The sequence below is a fragment of the Rhinolophus sinicus genome, chromosome 3, assembly GCF_057876585.1.
Source record: "Rhinolophus sinicus isolate RSI-liver-muscle chromosome 3, RSI-T2T, whole genome shotgun sequence".
Taxonomy (NCBI): Eukaryota; Metazoa; Chordata; class Mammalia; order Chiroptera; family Rhinolophidae; genus Rhinolophus; species Rhinolophus sinicus.
Window position 1 is genome coordinate 94,138,591 of NC_142503.1, and position 21,998 is coordinate 94,160,588.

Genomic DNA, 21,998 nt, shown 5'->3' on the forward strand with positions numbered 1-21,998 from the left:
ATATGTCTCCAGTCGACTCTCCTTAAACTTGACATCATGTTGGATCACAAGGGACAGCATGCAAAACAGGGGGGGGGGGGAGATAAATGTGTGTGCATATGTGCCCCTCAATGAATACACACATTTGTTTATCTCTCTCTGTTCTCTGTTGATTGATTTAAACCTCAAGATGCCAGCAGGGGTCAAGCAGGTATGCGATTAAGTGACACAGGCCAGGCATAAGAAAAGCCAACTACTAGAAATACAAGAAAACCTTGATTTTTACTGGACTACAGTGAAGCATAAAATGTCATACAAAGAGGTATGATACTGCAAATTATAATTCCGAGTCATAGTGGAAAAACCTCTGAAAAACAGAAATAGTTAATAATTCACTTGCCCACCTCACAATCCCTTGGGCCTAGAGGATTCTAGTCTTACCCCCTGCGGGGTGTTGCCTGGAGCGTTCTTCATCATGTGGCGATCTGAAGCACAGAGTCCCACTGTGAGTCCTTTGCTTGGGAGCAGTATTTCGTTTTACTCAGTTTCATAATGGAAAACAGCTGTTCACAAATGTAGGTGCTCCCGAACATGGATAGAATCTTCGCACAGTGGTGTCTGTATTTCGGGTAGCTACTCCAGAGGTATTTGTAGAATTCCGGTATTCCCACCTTGTCGTACTTGGCTTTCAGTACCGTGTTGCACTGCAGATCAATAACCTCCATCTGCAGTGCTTCGGGAACGCTCTCAATCTTCATGGAGAAAGGGGAGCTGAACAGGGTCAGTTCACTTTCATAGAGTTTGAAATCAGACAACCTTTTCTGGAATTCAGTCTTTAGTTCCACGATTTTGGGAATGTAGTTCAGACCATCGCTTTCATTTCTGGAAACCGATTTCAGTGTGGGAAAGTGAGCCAGATTATTCCTTGCCAAATGAGTTTCCCAAAGGCACAGTTTTGCCAGAAACGCCCGAATCAAGTCGTACATTTGCATAACGATTTGCGAATGCCCTTGGAGAGATATGTTCAAAGTGTTTAGATGCATTGTCATATCGACCAAGAAGGCCAAGTCTTTGATCCAGTCTTGAGAGCTCAGCTGAGGCAGGGGCTTTCCTCTGGATGACATGAAGGAATCAATTTCTTCCAACGATTCAAAAAACCTCTTTAGCACCAGCCCACGACTGAGCCATTTGATCTCTGTGTAGTACAGAAGGCTGCCATATTGGCTGTCCAGTTCATAAAGCAAAGTTGTGAACTCGCTGTGGTTCAGTCCACGGGAGCATATCCAGTTCACGGAGTTAACGACCACATTCATGACGTGGTCCATCTTTAACTTTTGAGCGCAAAGTGATTCTGGGTGAATAATGCAGCAAACCGACTTCAGATCTGAGCCCTTGCAAACCATTGCCACCTTGGACCTAAGTTTTGTAACAAGTCCGTCGTTCCCATCTATCATGGCAGGAGTGCCAGTTGAGGCCACACTTACTAATTTTGACCAGTCAATATTAAATTTTTTAAGACTTTTCTCAACACGCAAGAATATCTCATTTCCGGATTTTGTACCTGTCATGGGCACCGTATCCAGAAGTTCTTCCGACACATCAAAATTCTCATCAACGCCACGGATGAATATGGCCAGCTGGGTGGTATTATTTATATCTGTAATCTCATCAATTGCAAGAGAATATGCCACAAATGATTTGATTTTTTCACGTAACTTCTCCCATAAGTTCCCAGTCACATCTTCCATAGGCGGCATGGCAGCTGTTTCATTGGGACTCACATTTCCAAACACTTGTTTTTGCTCAGGACACACAATTTCTGATGACCCTAAGAGATACTTTCTGAGTCCTATTTTCAGCTCATGAAGCTTCTCGTCACGCATCTTCTCAGTATACTGGTCATAGTGCTTACTGTGGTTGGTTTGATAATGGCGTCTTAGGTTGTATTCTTTTGACACAGACATGCTCTGTTTGCATATTAAACACGTAGGAATATTCTGCACTTCCACGAAGAAATATGCTCTCTCCCACTTTTCTTGAAATACACGGCCCTCTTGGTCTATCTTTCTTTTTCCCACTTTTGATAGAGACATGGAGACAAGAAATATTTCACTTTTCTCATACCTCTACTATTAGAAAAACAGCATGATGATAAACAGGACAGATAAAGAGGTGGGGGGAGGGGCGTGGTTAACTGGAGAGGAATACATCCCTGCAAAGAGGAACAGCTGACACTCAGCTCCAGTAAAATGCTGCAACAGGGAACACGGGCCGCTGAGGCTGGATCTCCAGATTTCTCAACAAAACTTGGAAATTGATTTTCAGGGAAAAGGTCCCTGGCTTTTTAATGTTGGCTACTAATTCCCCTTTTTAAAAGGTATCTGAGCCAAACAAAAGATATTGTTGGCGAGGTTCAGAAAATAGCTCTGTTTGCCACTTGAATTTTAAACAGGAATGACTTGAAAATATATTTGCATCTTAACATATTTTTTCATTTGATTCTCAAGAGAACTTTGAAATCAGAGAAGGAAACAAGCACAAATGGTGTGTGATTTACCTGCTGTGAGTCACAGAGGACACTGGAGATAGCCACAGAACTACACAGAACTTACTTTTTTTCAATTTAAAGAACCTAGACACGATGCAGGTAAGCTTTATTTTGAGAGAACATAGACATAAAAATTCACTTTAAGAAAATGCAGGCAGAGACAGAAAGTAATTTAGTGGTTGCCTGGGGCTGGGGTGGGAATAGGCAATGACTGAAAATGGGTGGGAGGAATCTTTTTGGGGGTGATGGAAATGTTCTAATATTAGATTCTGGTGATAGTTGCACAACTCTGTAAATTTACTATAATAGAACCCACTGAATTGTGTACAGTCTACATAAGTGAATTTTCTGGCATGTAAATTATGCCTCAATAAAGCTGTTAAAAATGTAAAAATTCATTTAACAATCAGATGGGTTTAGGAGTAATAATTGAGCATTTGAATAGAATACTTTAGTTTCCAAACTTTATTGATTTATTTATTTTTATAGAGATTTTTTTTTTAATTAAAGTTTATTGGGGTGACAACTTATTTTTTTATTATTTTTTTAAGGAGGGCGCAGCTCCAGTGGCCCATGCAGGGATCGAACAGGCAACTTTGGTGTTATTAGCACCACACTCTAACCAACTGGTCACCCCTAGTTTCCAGACTTTAAATGAGGAGGTTTCCTTGTGACTCAAACTCTCGAGAACATCTCTACACCTGCCTTATCCACCCTATGGGATACTGACTTGCTTGCAAGGACTCCTGGGGAGACATTTAAAATGTTTAACCAGCAGATTGGCTGGGGCATTGTTCAATCAGAACAGATGTCAACCTCAGCACTGGGGGTGGGGGTGGGGGTTCCAGGAGCCCCTGCTGTACCAGGTGGTACCCATTCTGGTTCTGAAACTGTGGGATTTTGGGGGTGGGGGCTCTAGGAGGTGAGGCTGAGGTGGCCAGGCAGGCACTATCTGCCAACTGAGATGGAGTAGTTCAGTATTAGGACAGGAGCCCCACCATAAAGGGCTACGTCACACATCACACAGTCCGATGTGGGGCAAGCTCCACCAAACTGATGTACGAGAAAAAAAGTCTGGCTAATGAAACTCAAGAAACAGAATTAAAAGACTTTCGAACAATTAAGAAAAATAAAATACATATAAAGAGCAGCATGCTTTGCTCTAAGGCTCAGGAAGCATGGACCCCCATGGTGAGTGCCCACCAAGACACTTTACACTGCACCGCGGGGGGCTGGAATGATCTCACCACCCCGAATACTCACCATTGCTAAGCTCAAGGCCTGGGAGTGGTCTGAAGAGAAAGAGAAATTGGTGAATGCAACAACATTCATTTTTTCCTCTTTTGTCCATTTAGTTCTATTTGACAGACTTTTGTGAGTGTCAACTCTGCTAGGCACAGCACAGAGATAAAATGAGAGATAAAACGAGACAGGCTGCCCATGATCACGAAGAAACAGGAACAGGGATATACACTTCACAGAAGCAAATACGAAAAAATGAGTGTGAGAGGCAGCCTGGCACAGCAGTTGACTGCAGGGACCCACCCACCGCCCATCTCCTGGGGAGAAAGTCCCTGCACTGCCCCTTGTCCACCTAGGGCAGTGGTGTCCAAACTGCGGCCCGCGGGCCAACTGCGGCCTGCAATCCATTTTTAATTGGCCCGCAGCAAATTCCAAAAATATATTTAGTTTACTTAAATAAACCAGGTGAGGCAATAGTACTTCACCTCGAGTGAGTGGCCCGGCTGTTTGTGTATTTTACCGCATATGGCCCTTGGTGAAAAACGTTGAAAAAAGTTTGGACACCCCTGGCCTAGGGCAAATGATGCTCTGTAGGTTCATGCTCATGACCAACAGGGGACTCTCACTTACCTAATGACGGTGAATTTGATGAATTCTGCGGCATCCAAGATCCTTCTCATGGAGCTGATTTCCAGGTAACCAGGGGCTTTGAATACTACCCCCGGGGGCATGCCATCGATGACCACACAGCCAGGGTTGAATGTGATTTTCCTGTAGGGAACTTTCACGGGGAAATCCACTCCAATGGCTTCACCTATGATGAGACAAACAGCAAAAAACTAGTTGCGTTTGTCATTTACTTTTCCCAAACCATGCTTTATCTTTAATGTCAGGATTTTAAAATCACTCATATCAAGTGACAAAATTGGTGATCAGCCAATATTTAATTTCCAGTAGTACTATGATGTATGAATAATTTGATTTTGAAATTGGCACTGGGTAGTACAACAGACTCAGTTTCTCTATCCATTAATTAGGGATTATTATAATATCTACTGAAAAAGGTTTTTGTTAGGATTAAATGATTAATCATGTGTTGAGTGCTAAAAACAATGCTCAGCCATGGTAAGAACTCAGTTAATCAAAGATAGCTGCTATTATTATTACTAGTGTTTCCATGTAAAAGCTTCTCAGTAAAAATACACACTAATTTCGATCCCAGAAAGGTCAGTTTCTTAGATAAAGTATTCAATTAAAAAGAAATATTTCAAATATATAACTGTTGGATATGTAACGATATAAACACTTACCAAATTTTCGGCTAAAGAGGTCATTGACTTGTTCTCTTAGTTGTTTTATCTTTTCAATGCTTGATAATCTTTCCTTCTCATTATCTAAAAATAATGAAACAAATAAGCAAACTAGGGTTATTAATATATTTGCTCCCAAGAAAGCTATGGCAGAGATGCCTGTTAGCACATAACAAAAGCTTTTCCCTTGGCTTATTCAGTTTAGTTTTAGCAAAAATTAAGCATTTTAGAAATTTGTAAATGGAAGCCATTATAGATGGTACAGAATTTTCCTAATTATAACTCTATATAAACATACTACTTTCGGGAACATTTTCAATATCATGTAATACAAGGATGTCCACTTTCACCACTACTCTTCAACATTATAATAGAAATCCTAGCCAATGCAATATGACATGTAAAAGGAATAAGATGTATCAAGATTAGAAGAAAATAGTTTTCAATACTTAAAATTTTTATTCTATTTAATTTTGAATAACTGAAGCAACTCGGTGGTTCAATATTCAAGAGATATAAAATAGTACATAGTGAAACGTCTCTCTTCCATCCCTATCTCAGCTCTCAGTTTTCTCCCTTGGAGGATCTCTGTTGTTAGATTCTGTTGTATTTCTCCAGATATATTTTACATATACTTATTCAGAAAAGATTATTTGATGGGCAGCAAATAAATTTAACCTCTGTGGCTAATTCCAATGCAATGGTGGCCAGTGCTTGGAGTCGCCTGCCCTGACGTGTATTTTCCAGGTAATTCCAGACCATGGCTGGGAGAAGCAATATATCTGATTAACAATGTTTGATACAAGCAAGATATGTGGCGTGTGGCAATCTGCAGCATATTTTATATTCCTGAATTGGCATTCCTTTGTTGACAGGGTGAACTAAGCAGAAAATAATAACTCCAAGAGACTAACACGTCATAAAATGGTTAAAACATAACAAAATAAAAATACAAATTATGATAAAGACAGATAAACTTCCATACCTGGAACTGTCACCTGAATGATGTTAAGATCTTCAACACCTGCTGCAGAACTTGTAATATTGGATGAATTTGTGTTTCCTTAAAATAGAAATTGAAATTCAGAACTTACAGAAAATTAGGCCAATTCTCCTTTAAAAATGTCAAAGTGCCACTGACCAGAAGCCCAGAATGAATTTTTTTAAATCCAGAGAACACTTAGCTGCAGGGTAACAAGATGGCTTGGCATTAATTAATATTTGAGTCTATGCAATTTATTGGTGATGTCAAAAGGGGAAAAGGGCACAATTGCTTTTATTTAGTTTGTAGCCCCAATACTTCAGTCTACTTATTTTTTAAAAGAAGTGTGCTTAAAAGTATATTTCCTTGCTGTTATTCTCAGTTTAAAGGGGGAAAAAAGGAAATAAGACATAAATGTGCCCAAGAGGACATTTAAGTAGCAGACAGACATCGTATGAAAAATGATTTAACAAAGTCATGGAAAGGCTCAGACAGGGTTAAGTAGTAAAAGCAGAGTTGACGTTATCATGTTTTTTGGTCAAATGATAAACACAACATTCCCTGAAGTTCTAGGTGAGAGATGTAAATGAGCCTGTCTAGTCCTTTGCCAGGATCTCAAAGCTCAGTCCCCAGTGTTGTGTGAAGGAAGAATCATTTGGGCGCTGGAGATTCTGCATCTGAAGAGCAAGACCTCAGAAGGACTCAAGGAGGCACACCAGCAACCAAAGCCCTCAGATTTTCCTGCAGCGTTCCTGCTGCTTCAAACACAGGATTTTTGGAGAAAACGTGGGAAAATTTGCTGCTGTTATCCTCAAAGTTACTCATTTTTCTGATAAATCTAATAATTCTGAAGGTCTGATTCTAAACAGTCAGGTTTAACATTAAGGGACTACTAAAACTACTGTGAGCTTCTATAATCACCTAGAGATAAGAAAAATCTTTCAGGGAACTTAACCTCATCGAGCCTCTGAAAACTCAGAACCAAATTCAGGTCATCAGAATCGACAGAGAGAGAGAGAGAGAGTGCCAGAAGATGAGGCCTTATGCTCTGATGAAGTGCTAATGTTTTATCATTAAGACGGACTCCTCAAAATACTAAAATCTGTCACAAAACACACCAAACAAAATTTAAAAATTGATGAAAATCCAATTATAATCAATGCATAAATTGGCATTAATCCATTTTAATTACCCTGCACATTTCAAATAAATGGATGGGATTTTTCATTAATGGGTCTAAGTCTTAACTCGTCTAAAACTCGTGTTACATGAACAATGACTCTTTTTGAGTTGACCGCTCAATTACCTTGTAAGTTAGTTTGATGCTGCTCATGTGGCTCATACTCTGAGCCATCAGAATAATCCTTGTCAGATGAAGGATAAGAACAGCCCCAGCTGGACTTCCAGAAGCTGAGTCCTTTGCTAGATGCACGCTCGTTGGTGGCTAAGTGATTTGCCAAATAAGTCATAGCTAATTCTTTAAAAAACTGCTATCCAGAACAAAAGGGTGATTTGGTCTCCATTTCCTGTACAATCGGATGACCCACAAGCCAGCAGCACGGCAGAGAGGCTGCTATGGAGAACATTTCTGGTGTTCACATGACTGCTGGACTTCGATTCTAATGTGGAATTCTTCTCTTTATAGTCTTAAATGTACTTTAAGGAAACAACCCACGTGACCATCAATGGAAGAATGGATAAATTGTGATTTATATACAGAATAGAGTATTATTCAGACTTAAAAAGGAAGAAAGTTTTGACATATGCTGTAACATGGATGAACCTTGATGATTTTAAGTGAAAGAAACCAGACACAAAAGGTCACATGCTTTTCCATCTATATGAAGTATGTAGAACTGGTGGATCCATAGAGACAGAAAGCAAATTGCTGGTTGCCAGGGGCAAGTGGAGTGTGAGTGCGGAACGGGGAGATTTCTTTTGGGGAGATGAAAATGTTTTGAAACTAGAGGTGGTGATGGTTGTACCACACTGTGAGTGTACTAAATGCCATTGAATTGTTCACTGTAAAATGGTTAATTTTATGTTAATTTCACCTCAAAATTTTTAAAAAGCAATTTAAGGGTTTCCTTTCATGGAATTTTAAGGGGAAAAGAAATCTCACCGTATGTATAGCTCAGAATAGTGGGACCTAATGCCACTGATGCCCTCTGATGACTCTGAAACTGGGCCATGTGAACATCGTATTTCATCCATAAACCTGCCCAGGCCCCACGGACTTCAAGTACAGGCGAATCAGCACAAATCCATCCTCACTGGTGGGAAATCCATCTGTGGGTCAGGGACATCCTCCCAGGACTGGAAGCACCTCCTCTGGGCTCAGTTACCCTGATGGCATCACACATAATTTCCAGCAAAGCTGTCAGGGCTAAAGCATGGCAGGAAGGCTGTCCATTTGCACAGACGCCATCGACACCTGAATTTTCCCCTTTAATGCTTAAGATATGCTTCCTTAGGGGTGGCCGGTTAGCTCAGTTAGTTAGAGTGTGGTGCTAATAACACCAAGGTTGCCGTTTGATCCCCCCATGGGCCACTGCGAGCTGTGCCCTCCTTAAAAAAAAAAAATCTGTATCTATATATCTATATATACACACACACATATATATACATATACATATATATATATATATATATATATATATATATATACTTCCTGTGGAGAATTAGGGAAATAGTGAAGGCAGAAGGAAAATAAGTAAAATCCCACATAAGACCAATACTGTTGGTATAGTTTCTTTTTTGGTATTTTCTTCTTTTTTATAGGTACTAATTTTTCTAAACAAAATTGAGATTATACTATAAATTGTGATTTCCTTTGGTCTTTTTCTGTTTCCTGTATAACTTGTCTTGAACTAGACAGTTTTGTTTCTCACTGAACACACAGTGAGCATTTTTCCAAATGGATCACCACGACCCATTCTCTAACTGTTGGGCACTTAGATTGCACCCCCTTTTTCACTGTTATAAATAATGATAAGAAAGGTTTTTTCCCCCTAAAGCAATCAACTTGATGAACCCATTTTTAGAATTCAAATAAATGAAGTACAACATAAGAATCAAATCAGGGTGGAAACATCCACTCAGTTGCAAAATTCCCCCAATCACAGCAAAACCAGCTCAGATGCTGTGATGTTTCAAGTGAAGTAATATTATCTCCAAGTAAAAAGCACTCACTCAGAAAAAAAAAGTAAATACAACTTTGAGGGGATAAATGTTTATTTTAAAAGCATAATTTGTATATATATAATCCAATACTACTATAATCCAAATACTACTGTCTTCTTGTTAAATCATGTTTCTGATGGAAAAAAATGATAAATTGCAATTATTTAATGCTATTTTATAATACAGATTTTACTAAGTCAAAATCTCATCTGACAGACGAGTGAGATTTTATTAAATGCTAGGATAGAATTACATACCTAGTAACATTAATTCTGAGACCTCATAACAGTATTAGACACATAAAATAAAATAACTTGTCATATTAGGAAGACATTACAGATTGCTCATATTCCAGGAGCAGAGATAAAAGTATTATTTAGCAGATTACTAAATGGATCACAATGAAAGAAAACAGGCACATTCTTTTAACATTTAGGGCTGAAAATCCACAAATCCCAGGATAAAGGGTCTCATTCATTTCTATGAAAAGTCAAAAATATTTTAAAAAACGTTTGATTGCAAAGAATATCCTTAGAATATGTTTCTAACTATTGGATGTAGTTTTTAAACAAGCATATGAACAAAAAACCCCAAATGATTATGTGTTGGTTTGTATTGTAAAAAAAAATAACCTTTTATCATGGATCATAAAAAATAAATCTATTTCAAATCACACTTTGAACTTTACTTCATTTAGATATTTGCACTTAAACTGAGTTCGCTGATTTCAGGCCTGATCAGTTGTTATTTTTGAACTCGTCTCTCACACTCCAGGAGGAGCGGGAATTTGTTTCTGAGTGAACAAGCCCTTTCCTTCCCTTTTCCCTCCCCCACCCTGTCCTCTTCATTTGTTCCTCACTTGGACAGCACAATTTGGTCCCAGGTGGCTCAGTGCTAATTTGCATGGCCTAATTAGTTGTCTAAAATGCCTAGAGTACTGGGTACTTGATGGGAACCGGGCTGTTCTGGTCACACACACACACACACACAAACGTGGACTTCTGTCTTTTCCCCACAATAATCCTTTAACAAGAAATGAAAACTATACTTAGCAGAGTGAATGTGATGAGGCTTTTGGCAACTGACCTTCAATTTTCACCTCAGCTTCAGGGTCCTCACACGGTTCTGAAGGGACAAGCTGAGTAGAATCTTGAAAAAAAAATTTCTAAAATGACATTCATTATTATGTATTCTCATGTTCCAACATCTTACTGCTCCTATACCAAAAAAGTAGCTTATCCTGGCATTTTAAATACATTTCATACGTAGTAAACATATAGGTACAAGGATAAAGTAATTTTAATTTTAAAAGGGATAACAGGGTAATACAGGATAATTTTATAAGTGATAAGGAGAGATAAGAAATTTTCAGATATTATCAAGTAACATGGAGTTACCCACATCATGTGGTCATAGTATTTTCTTGTTGTCATCAGGAATTACTAGGATAAAAAAAGCCATTTGTGGGCCGGCCCGGTGGCTCAGGCGGTTAGAGCTCCGTGCTCCTAACTCCAAAGGCTGCCAGTTCGATTCCCACATGGGCCAGTGGGCTCTCAACCACAGGTTGCCAGTTCAATTCCTCGAGTCCCACAAGGGATGGTGGGCTCTGCCGCCTGCAACTAGCAACGGCAACTGGACCTGGAGCTGAGCTGCGCCCTCCACAACTAAGACTGAAAGGACAACAACTTGAAGCTGAACAGAACCCTCCACAACTAAGATTGAAAGGACAACAACTTGACTTGGAAAAAAAGTCCCCAATAAAGTCCTGTTCCCCTTCCCCAATAAAATCTAAAAAAAAAAAAAAAAAAAAAGCCATTTGCTTTAGTTAATAGTTCCCCTCTTATCCTGCCAGCAGCCCCGGGAGGGTTCAGTCTGTTATTATACGGAAGCATAATCGAGTTTTCTGGTGGACGAGAATTATGACACATACTGGGAGTCCCAAAATAATGTATACAAGTGGACACTTTGGTCGATGTTACTCAAGCAGTAGTTCGCTGCAATCAGAAGTGTCTGGATGCTGATGGTAACCACTTTGAGCACCTCTTGTAACTGCAGAAGTCAAACATGACTTGTATTCATCTTTTGTTATCGGTATATATTGAGTATTACAATTTTAATACAGTTGTCCTTTCTTAAAATGTGCATACATTTTTTGGGCACCCTCTGTACATTAAGTTCCACATATAGACAAAAGCCTAGCTAGATTATCTCATTAACTCTGGTTCATTTTAGAAAGATTTGGCAAAGCTTACATTAATTGTTAGTAAAAAAAAGACTAAAACTCAAAACTAATTTAGCTGTTTTGATAGCGCACTATAGTGATATAAGATGTAACCTTTGGGAAAAAAATGGGTGAAGGTACACAGCACCTCTCTGTGCTATTCGTGCAGCTTCTTGGGAATCTATAATTATTTCAAAATAAAAAGTAAAAAAAAAAATCAAACGAACAACTCTGTTGTAAATGGGCTTCCCACTACCGTGTGATATATACTTCAGAAATAAAGTAATTCAAAGAATATCCAATGAAATCTTTTCTGACACTCAATACCAATCCTACAACTGTTTCCACACTCAATACCAATTCTACAACTGTTTCTTTCATTGGTTTTCTTTCTAAAATACTATCTATCCATTAAAAAAACAATATCTTAACAGACTTTACAAAGGGAAGTAAAACAATGTAAGGGAGAAACAGATTTCAACTGAATTAGAAATAACCTGCTCCCTCACACCCAGAGGTCAGAGCCTGCCTTGAAGATAAAGAAAAGAAACAAAGACACAAAAGGAAGAAATCTGTCACCTGCCACAATAGGGATGAACCCTGAGGGCATTATGCTCAGTGAAATAAGCCAGTCACTGAAAGACAAATACTGTATGATCGATCACTTATATGAGGCATCTAGAGTAGTCACTTCAGAGATAGAAAGTAGAATGGGGTTGCTGCGCGAGAAAAGTTTTTTAATGGGGATAGGTCTGCAAGATGAAAAAGCTCCGAGGATCTGTTTCACATCAGTGTGAATATACTTAACACTTAGGACTCAGCCAGTAGTGAACTGCATACTTAATGGTTATTATATGTTGTGTGTTTTTATTTTTAACCACAATAAAATAGATATAATTTAGAAAAATAAACTGAAGTTAAATAATGACAGAATCAATCTGTCTTCTTGGTTTAAAGCAAATAAGTTCAAAATAATGAACTTTATGAGTGAATGAACAATTCCAAGACCGGACTCTATCGTAGTCTATTCTCTGGCAAAATCTATCAGATTCTCTTAGGTCAGAGAATTGGACAAACTGCTCAGGGGCTGTTGGAACCGTCCTCCACAATGAAGAACTCCAGACACCCCCAAGTCAAAAGAGAAGCTGTTAAAATGACTGCAAATCAGTTTCCTGGAGAACACTTTTGACTTAAGAGAAAAAGTACAAATCATTTTGATACTAAGATAGATATACAGTTCCTAAAAGCAAGATCATCTTGCCTATAAACTGACAAAGACGTTCCATGCCTCTAGGTTTGGTGAGGAAGTTTCCTTTGTTAATGTTGATGGACATTTATAAACCACTTTAAGGGTTCAGGCCTTAAATACAATGCTCAAGATCTATACACGAATGGAGGGAAGTATTACTACATTTTAGTTCTAATTCAAGAATTTCCTAAAGTCCTTTCCAACTCTGTTCAAAAGAATTTTGGCATGCCTATCAAGAAGACACAATGAAATAAAGCAACAAATGGTGAGGGAGAAACTGACCTAACATGGTTCCCTGCCACGTGGAACTGAGCTAAAATGGTGCCCTGAGCGGAGAGAGAAGTCCCCAGCCTAAGCCCCAGCCCACTTCCGCATACTCCCCTCCAAGCCACAGCCCGAGCCAATCACCAGACGACACCTACCCCTTGCCCAACTCAAAGAAGTCCCCAACCCATAAAAACCTGCTCAAAACCTTGCTAGGGGCTCAGTCTTTTGGGAAGGATCCCGCTGAGCCCGCTGGCATAATAAAGCTGACTCTCCTAACTCTCTGAGCACTGCTTGGGTTCTTTCCCATCCTGGTATCCGTAACAATGGCCGTGGTGCTAAGTTTTCTCATCACTTCTACATCCAGATGCTTTAAACAGAATTGCAGATCAGGAAACAAAGAGAGTGATAGTTCTTAATATTACATCTTAGGACTAGGACTCAGCCAGTTTTGTTTTTTAAGAAAGCATGCCAGGAAGTCCCTTTGTTTATTTTCAAACGTGTGTGTGTTTTAAAAGAGTGTGTTCTCTGTAAAATATTGTAAACTAAAACAAACAAACAAACAAACAAATCAAATGTCTCGGTTTTCTAACCTTCCATTGGTAATTCCATTTCGATTACTTCATTGATCGCAGAACAATGATGGCTTTCTGAAAGGAAAGCAGACAATATATAAAAAAGGTAGAAATACAAATTTTTAAAAAAGAGACCTTTTAAAACAATGCAAACAGTTCAAGACCTGACCAGAAATGTGCATGAAATTGTTCTGACTCCTTGAAATAAAATTTGCACACATGATCCTTTCTTTCCATTTTTCCTTTGTTCTTTTATTTGTACTATGGAGAAATCTCAAACATACAAAAGCAGAGAGATGGTAATAAAGCCAACGCCCGCCCCCCAGCACCTACAGTCATCGACGCCCGCGGCCCTGTTTCGTCTGTGCCCACCCTACTCCTGCTGCTTGTGTAAAATAAACCCCAGGTGTGGTAGCATTCAGTGTGCAAGTACTATGGAGGTACCAGTAAGACTGAACTCTCTTCCGTCACCACCACCCCAATACCATGATAAGCCCCAAATTAACAACTGTTTTTTATCATCATCTCATCTCTAGTCAGTGTTCAAATTTCCTTAATTTTCTCATAAATATCTTTTTCTAAAAATACTTTTTATCTTGAAATAGTTTTAAACTTACAGAGAAGTTGCAAAAATGTATCCTTTACTCAGATAACATAATATTAACATTTTATTGTTTCCTTTATCATTTATATGCTCTTTTTCCCCAATCTATCTATATAGAGACAGATGTAGATATATGTACTCCCCGCCCCCCTAACCATTTGATGGAAAGCTACATACTTTACCGTCCTTTATCTCTAAATACTTCCATAAGTATTTCCTAAAAATAAGGGTATTCTCTTATATGATCATAGTACACTTATAAGAATCACAGAATTTAACATTGTGACTTTTATTCATTCTATTATTTGTATTGCAGTTTTGTCACCTGCCCCAAATGTCCTTTATAGCTCTTCCCCTTTCAGTGCAGGATCCAGTTTGAGGTCTGGTGTTTTCGTTGTGGCGTTTCTTTAGTCTCCTTTAATCTGGAACAGTTTCATAGTGTGTCTTTGATATTTATGGCATTGCCATTTTTTAAGACTAAAAACTCCTTCCCCACCCTTTTCCCCTCAATGGAATGTTCCTCATTTGAAGTTTGTTTTATGTTTCTTCAGGACATGATTTCAGGTTTTGCATTTCAGCTAGGTGATGGTGTGTCCTTCTCAGGATATCACATCTATACATCACAGCTATATACCACATTATGTGCTCACCACCCAGAGTCAGTTCTCTTTCCATCACCATATATTTGATCCCCTTTACCCTCATCTACCACCCCCCTCCCCCTTACCCTCTGGTAAAACTAAACTATTGTCTGTGTCTATGAGTTTTGTTTCTTCGGTTTTCTTGTTCTTTTGTTGTTTTCAGTTTTATATACCACATGTCAGTGACATCATATGGTTCTCTGCTTTTTCTGTCTGACTTATTTCGCTTAGCATTATAATCTCAAGATCCATCCATGTTGTCACAAATGGCAGTATTTCATCTATTCTTATGGCAGAATAGTATTCCATTGTGTATATATACCACAACTTCTTTATCCAATCATCTATGGAAGGACACTTTGGTTGTTTCCATGTCATGGCCACTGTAAATAAAGCTGCAATGAACCCATCAACATTTTATGAATGGTTTTAATAACCACTGGTGATTACTGCCGAAGTGCATTGTTATGTTAGGGGTTTCAAAATGGGGACATCGTATGACTTCTTTTTCAAAGCCTTATGTTTTATTGCCCAAAATTATTTTAAGTAAAAATGAGAAAAAAAAAGAGGGGAAGAATTCAGTACATACTTTATTTACTAGGTAAAAGATTAAATCCAAATAAATTTTGGTTTTTATTATCAGTGATTCTTACTATAAAATTATTAATAAATGTGTGCCAGCAACAACAAATAAAACCCCAAAGCATTTCTTTTATGCTTTTCTTATATATTTTTTCCTCATTGTGAAGTGCAGATACGGAACTTTAGATTCTGATATTAAGTTTCTTCCAATAAGGGACAAAAACCAAACCGGTCATATTATTGTTTTCCAGGTGTGTGGGGACTAACATCGTGGGGCTTTAATTCCCATTCTCATGACTGAAATCAGAGTAACTGAGGTCTAAAAGGAAGACTCCTTCATATTTGAGATTGGAAACTCACAGCCAGCAGTGTTGTAGGAGGGCCCACAGCCTGATAACAGACAGCTTTTTGTTCATTTACCAATTCTGCAATTACTTGAAGAAAGCATGGGGATAGCGGGAGAGAGGGTATATATCAGGCACACACTAATTTAAGCTTTTTTTCTCTTTCTAGCCTCTTGCCCCATGTTTGCCCATATTGGAAGGGAGGGGCAGGAGGCAGCTGAGACGGCAAGGAGCCAACCGAGAAGAAGCTACTGGGAAGGTGGTGAAGGGCAGCCGGCAGGAGGCAGGACAGACTCCTGGCGAGCCGTCCCACCAGCACTCACATATTCACGGGCTCTCTGGCTCCCTTACCCAGTGATTCTCACTGCCTTGTGAAATCTGCAGCATCCTGCCACACATGTTCTGAGGTGACATGGAAGACAAGTAAATCTTGGGCTGCTCATGGGCAGAACAGACACCGGCGAAGGCCTTTCTACAGCCAAAGGACATAATGTGGCAACTGAATGTGCAACCTGGTTCATCAATTCGTTTATGTCTGTCACAATACAGCTAAAGAGCAAGATTGGGGGTTGAGGGATTTCTGGGTTGATAGGGAAAGAGATATGACCACGAGGTGGCGCTACCACACAAAGCTTTATTTGGGCAACGCTTTGACAAGTTCGCATGGAGGGGTGGGGAAAGTCCTCACCTAAATAAAGGTCCTATGCTTCAGTGCGGGGACCACCTTGCAAAAGTGGGAGGGGCAAGGGAACTCCTGGGGAGAGGGAGATAGGGAAGGGGGCTCCTGTGTCAAGGTGACAGCGCTCAGCAGCACGGAGGTGGGTTTCTGGGTCAGAGAGTTGTGAGGGGTAGCAGTGGCTGGAAGTCTTTATAGCCCTGGGGGGTTTCCTTACCTTAGCCTAGCAGATGTTGGGTGCACTTGGGAGTATGGCACCAACAGGCTTTTGAGCTAATAGGTCTCAGCCTGCTGTGAAGAAATAAACAATGTAGAGACCAACATACAGAGGGCATCTTTGCCTCATTTCTAAAACACCAACTAACTTCAACACTGCATCAGCAAGCTGTTCACCCTGTGCGACATGGAGCCACAAATACTACAAAATACAAATCACTTAAATATAAAGGCCAGTCACTTACCCATTTTGAGTCTTATTATATGACTTTACCAAACAGAAGTAGAATAATTTAGAAACAAATTTCTCCGTATTAGGTTCACGTCTAAGCAAGATAAAGTTTACATAAAAACAGAAGGAGGCCAATGCATTTCTTTTCCTCCTCGTCCATTTCAAAAGTCAAAATCCAGAACTGAGTATGATACTCGATAAATTCAGTGTATATTAACTCTAAAATACTGACATGCTCTAGGAGGTGGAAGAGTATATACGTTTGCAATACTTCAAAACGAGGATGTTTTCATCAGCAGGACAACTTTTTGAAGGACCTGCTTTGGAGTACAAATTTAGTCATCAAATTTGGGTTAAAGATATAGAATAGAGATCATTTCATTTTAAAAAAGGCAAAATTAAAAATAAATGGGCAACAATGAAATTCTGATACATGCTACAAGGATGAACCTTGAATGCTAAGTGAAATAAGCCAGTCATAAAAAGACCACTATGGTATGATTCCACTTATGTGATGTACTTAGTAATAGGCAAATTCATAGAGACAGAAAACAAAATGGTGGTTGTCAGTGGCAGAGAGGAAGGCGAAATGGGCAGCGTTGCTTAATGGGTACAGAGCTTCTGTTTGTGAAGATGATAAAGTTCTGGAGGGGGATAGTGGTAATGGTCACACAACTTAATGTACTTAATGCCACCGACCTATGCATTTAAAACACGGTTAAAATGATAAGTTTTATGTTATGTATATTCTACCACAATAACATAAAAAAAGGGAAGTGAGTGAAAGATGACTAATGTCAATTTACCAAGAGGACAAGGACTCCGATAAATTTATCCACAGTTATAACAAAAATATTTTCCTGGTCTAGAGATTTAACAGTGAAAAGCATACATATTGAAGAGGCATCAAATGTGTTGAAAATGATCTGATAATCAGTCTTTTCAAGTCAAAAGTTAAAATTATTCACAAATTTTATTTTACACATTATTTTTACAGATTGTAGATACAGGTTACTCTTATATTGAATCTGCTTATATTTTAAATTTATTGAGATATAATTCACACAATATAAAATCCACCCTGTTAAAAGTATACAAGTCAATTGTTTTCCATATAGTCACAAGGTTGTACAACCATCATCACTATCTATTTTCAGAACATTTTCATCACCCTCAAAAGAAACCTTGTATCCCCTCGCAGTCACTTCCCACTCTCTTCTCTCTCTAGACCCTTGTAACCACTAATCTACTTTCTGTCTCTATGGATTTGCTTATTCTGGACGTATCAGATACATAGATTCATATAATATGTAGATTTTTGTGTCTGGTTTCTTTCATTTAGCATGTTTTCAAGGTTCATCCATGTACCGTGTTTCCCCGAAAATAAGACCTGGCCAGACCATCAGCTCTAATCTGTCTTTTGGAGCAAAAATTAATATAAGACCCAGTCTTATTTTAATTTAATATTAAGACCGGGTATAATATAATATAATATAATATAATATAATATAATATAATACCGGGTCTAATATAATATAATACCTGGTCAATATAATATAATATAATATAATACCGGGTCTTATATTAATTTTTGCTCCAAAAGATGCATTAGAATTGATGGTCTGGCTAGGTCTTATTTTCGGGAAAACATGGTAATAGCATGTTACCTCACTGTTTTTTATGGCTGATATTCCATTAATAATATTACATTGTGTGAATATACCACATTTTATTTATTCATTCATCAGTTGATGGACACTTGGGTTGTATTCATCTTTTGGCTATTGGGAATAATGTACAAGTTTTTGTGAGGACATATGTTTTCAATTACCTTGGGTACATACATAGAACTGTATATATCTAGGAGTAGAATTGATGGGTCATATGGTAACTCTCAGTTTAACTTTTTGAGGAGCTGTCAAAATATTCTTAAAAATGGCTGACCATAAAACTATTAAACTGATAAATGAATTTGGTAAAGTAGCAGGATACAAAATGAATCTTCAGAAATCAGTTGCATTTTTATGTCAATAACAAATTATCAGAAAAAGAAATTAAGAAAACAATCCCATTTACAGTTACATCAAAAAAATAAAATACCTAGGAATAAATTTAACCAGGAAAGTAAAAGAACTGTACTCAGAAAATTATAAGACATTGAACTGAAAAACTGAAGAAGATACAAAAAAATGGAAGCATATACCATGCTCATGGATAGGAAGAATTAACATAGTTAAAATGTCCATACTACCAAAACGATCTATAGATTCAATGCAATCCCTACAAACAATCCTAAAATTTATATGGAATCATAAAAGATCCCAAATAGCCACAGCAATCTTGAGAAATAAGAACAAAGCTGGAGGTATCATGCTACCTGGTATCAAACTAGACTACAAGACTATAGTAATCAAAAGAGCAGGAGCTGGCATAAAAACAGACACATAGATAAATGGAGCAGAATAAAGAACCTGGAAATAAATCCAAGCCTATATGGTCATTTAATCTATGGCAAAGGAAGCAAGAATTGGAAAAACTGTATAGATACATGCAAAAAAAGAAACTGGATCACCTTTTTATTCCATATACAAGAATAAAGTAAAAATGGATTAAAGACTTAAATGTAAGACCTGAAACCATAGAACTTCTAGAAGAAAACATAGGCAGTAAACTCTCTGACATTACCCTTGGTAATATTTTTACTAATATATCTTTTTGGGCAAGGGAAACAAAAGAAAAAATAAACAAATGGGACTATATCAAACTAAAACGTTTTTGCACAGCAAAGGAAACCATCAATAAAATGAAAAGACATCCTAATGGGAGAAGATATTCACCAATGGTACATCTGGTAAGGGGTTAATATCCAAAATTTATTAAAAAACTCATACAATTCAACACCAAAAAAACAAACAATCCAACTAACAAATGGGCAGAGGACCTGAATAGATATTTCTCCAAAGAGGACATACAGATGGCCAATAGATATATGAAAAGATGCTCAACATCACTAATCATTAGAGAAATGCAAATAAAAATCACAGTGAGATACTACCTCACTCCTGTCAGAATGGCTATCAACAAACAAGTGTTGGAGAGGATATGGAGAAAAGGGAACCCTCATGCACTGTTGGTGGGGTTGCAAATTGGTGCAGCCACCATGCAAAAGAGTATGGAGGCTCCTCAAAAAATGAAAACTAGAACAACCTTATGACCCAGCAATTCCACTCCTGGTTATTTATCCAAAGAAATCCAAAACACTAGTTCGAAAAGATGCATCCTTATATTCACTGCAGCACTATTCAAAATAGCCAAGATATGGAAACAACCCAAGTGCCCATCAATCGATGACAGGATAAAGAAATTGTGGTACATATATAAATGGAATATTACTCTGCCATAAAAAGAATGAAATCTTACCATTGCAACAACATGGATGAACCTAGAGGGTATTATGCTAAATGAAATAAGTCAGAGAAAGACAAATACTATTTTATCTCATTATATGTGGAATGTAAAGAACAAAATAAATGAACAAACAAAATAGAAACAGACCCATAGATACAGAGAACAAACTGATGGTTACTAGATGGGAGGCTGGGTGAGAAAGATGAAGGGATTAAGAAGTACAAATTGTAGTCACAAAATAGTCATGGGGATGTAAAATATATTTGGGGAATATAGTCAATAATACTGTAGAAATTATGTATAGTGTCGATGGGTACTAAACTTTTTGGGAGGATTACTTCATAAATTATATAAATGCCAAACTATGATGTACACATGAAACTAACATAAAATAATACTGAATGCCAACTATAATAAAAAAATCATCACAGGGATATAAAGTACAGCATAGGGAATACAGTCAATAATATTCTAGTAACTATGCACAGTGTCAGATGGGTAATAGAATTACTGGGGTTATTACTTTATGAGCCTTATAAATGTCTAATCATTATGTTGTTTTATACACTCGAAACTAATAAAATAAAGTTTTAAAAAGTGGCTGGGCCATTTTACATTCCCACTAGAAATGTATGAGCATCTCAACTTCTCATATCTTCACTTGGTATTTCTCCAACATTTGTTATTGTCTGCCTTTTTAATTATCATCATCCTAGTGAGTATGAAGTAGTATTTCATTGTGATTTTGGTTTGCATATCTCTAATGAATAGTTATGTTGAACATCTTTTCACGTATGTACTGGCTACTTGTATATCTTCAGAAAAATGTCTATTTAAATCATTAGCCCATTTTTAAATTGGGTAGTTTAAATTGCCCATTTTAAATATACCCAATTTATATTCTGTACATAGTTACTAGAATATTATTGACTATATTTTTATTGTTGAGTTGAGTTTGTATATATTCTGAATACTGATTCTTATTGGATATGTAATTTGCAAATATTTTCTCCCATTCTGTTAGTGATTTTTCTCACTTTCTTGATAGTGTTCTTTGAAGCACAAGAATTTTTAATTTCAGTGAAGTTCAATTTATTTTTTCTCTGTCTGCTTGTGCTTTAGGTATATAAGAAACCATCACTTAATCCAAGGTCACAAAGATTTACATCTATGTTTTCTTCTAAAAGTTTTATAGTTCTAGCTCTTACAGTTAGGTCTTTGACCCACTTTGAATTAAGTTTTGTATATAGTATGTAGTAAATCCAGATTTATTGTGAATATCCGGTTGCTTCAGTACCATTTTTTGGAAAGATTATTCTTACCCTATTGAATTGTTTTGGCACCATTGTTGAAAATCACTTTTAAATTGATCAGTTTACTTCTGGACTATTTCATTGATTCATGTCTACCCTTATGCCAGCACCACAGAGTGTTGACTATTGTAGCTTTGTAGTAGGTTTTGAAATCAGGAAGTGTGTGTCTTCTAACTTTGTTCTTTTTCAAGATTGTTTTGGCTATTCGGGGGTCCCATGCATTTCCATATGAATCTTATGAAAGTTTTCAAATCCATGAACACAGGATATTATCCCATTTATTTAGGTCTTTAATATCTTTCAACAGTGTTTTGTGGTTTTCAGTGTACAAGTCTTATACTCCTTTGGTTAAATTTATTCCTAAGCATTTTATTTTTTTTGATACCATTAGAAGTGGAATTTTCTTATCTAATGTTTTGATTCATTGCT

The 21,998-nt window shown here is 37.6% G+C and overlaps 1 protein-coding gene across 3 annotated transcripts in view; it reads right to left on the bottom strand.

The window, feature by feature from the left end:
- Window positions 1-242: 242 nt before the first annotated feature.
- LOC109460015 (general transcription factor II-I repeat domain-containing protein 2) overlaps window positions 243-21,998 on the bottom strand; it is a 372,825-nt gene continuing 351,069 nt past the window's right edge. For all 3 annotated transcript variants that reach the window (XM_088796794.1, XM_019755013.3, XM_074328446.2), the window contains 7 exons: window positions 13,572-13,628; window positions 10,331-10,393; window positions 6,065-6,142; window positions 5,080-5,163; window positions 4,400-4,583; window positions 3,791-3,819; window positions 243-2,056 (listed from right to left, as the gene is read on the bottom strand). In XM_088796794.1, the coding sequence (XP_088652920.1) occupies window positions 453-2,056; window positions 3,791-3,819; window positions 4,400-4,583; window positions 5,080-5,163; window positions 6,065-6,142; window positions 10,331-10,393; window positions 13,572-13,628 (2,099 nt within the window). In that variant the 3' untranslated portion in view covers window positions 243-452. The remainder of the gene's footprint in view (window positions 2,057-3,790; window positions 3,820-4,399; window positions 4,584-5,079; window positions 5,164-6,064; window positions 6,143-10,330; window positions 10,394-13,571; window positions 13,629-21,998) is intronic.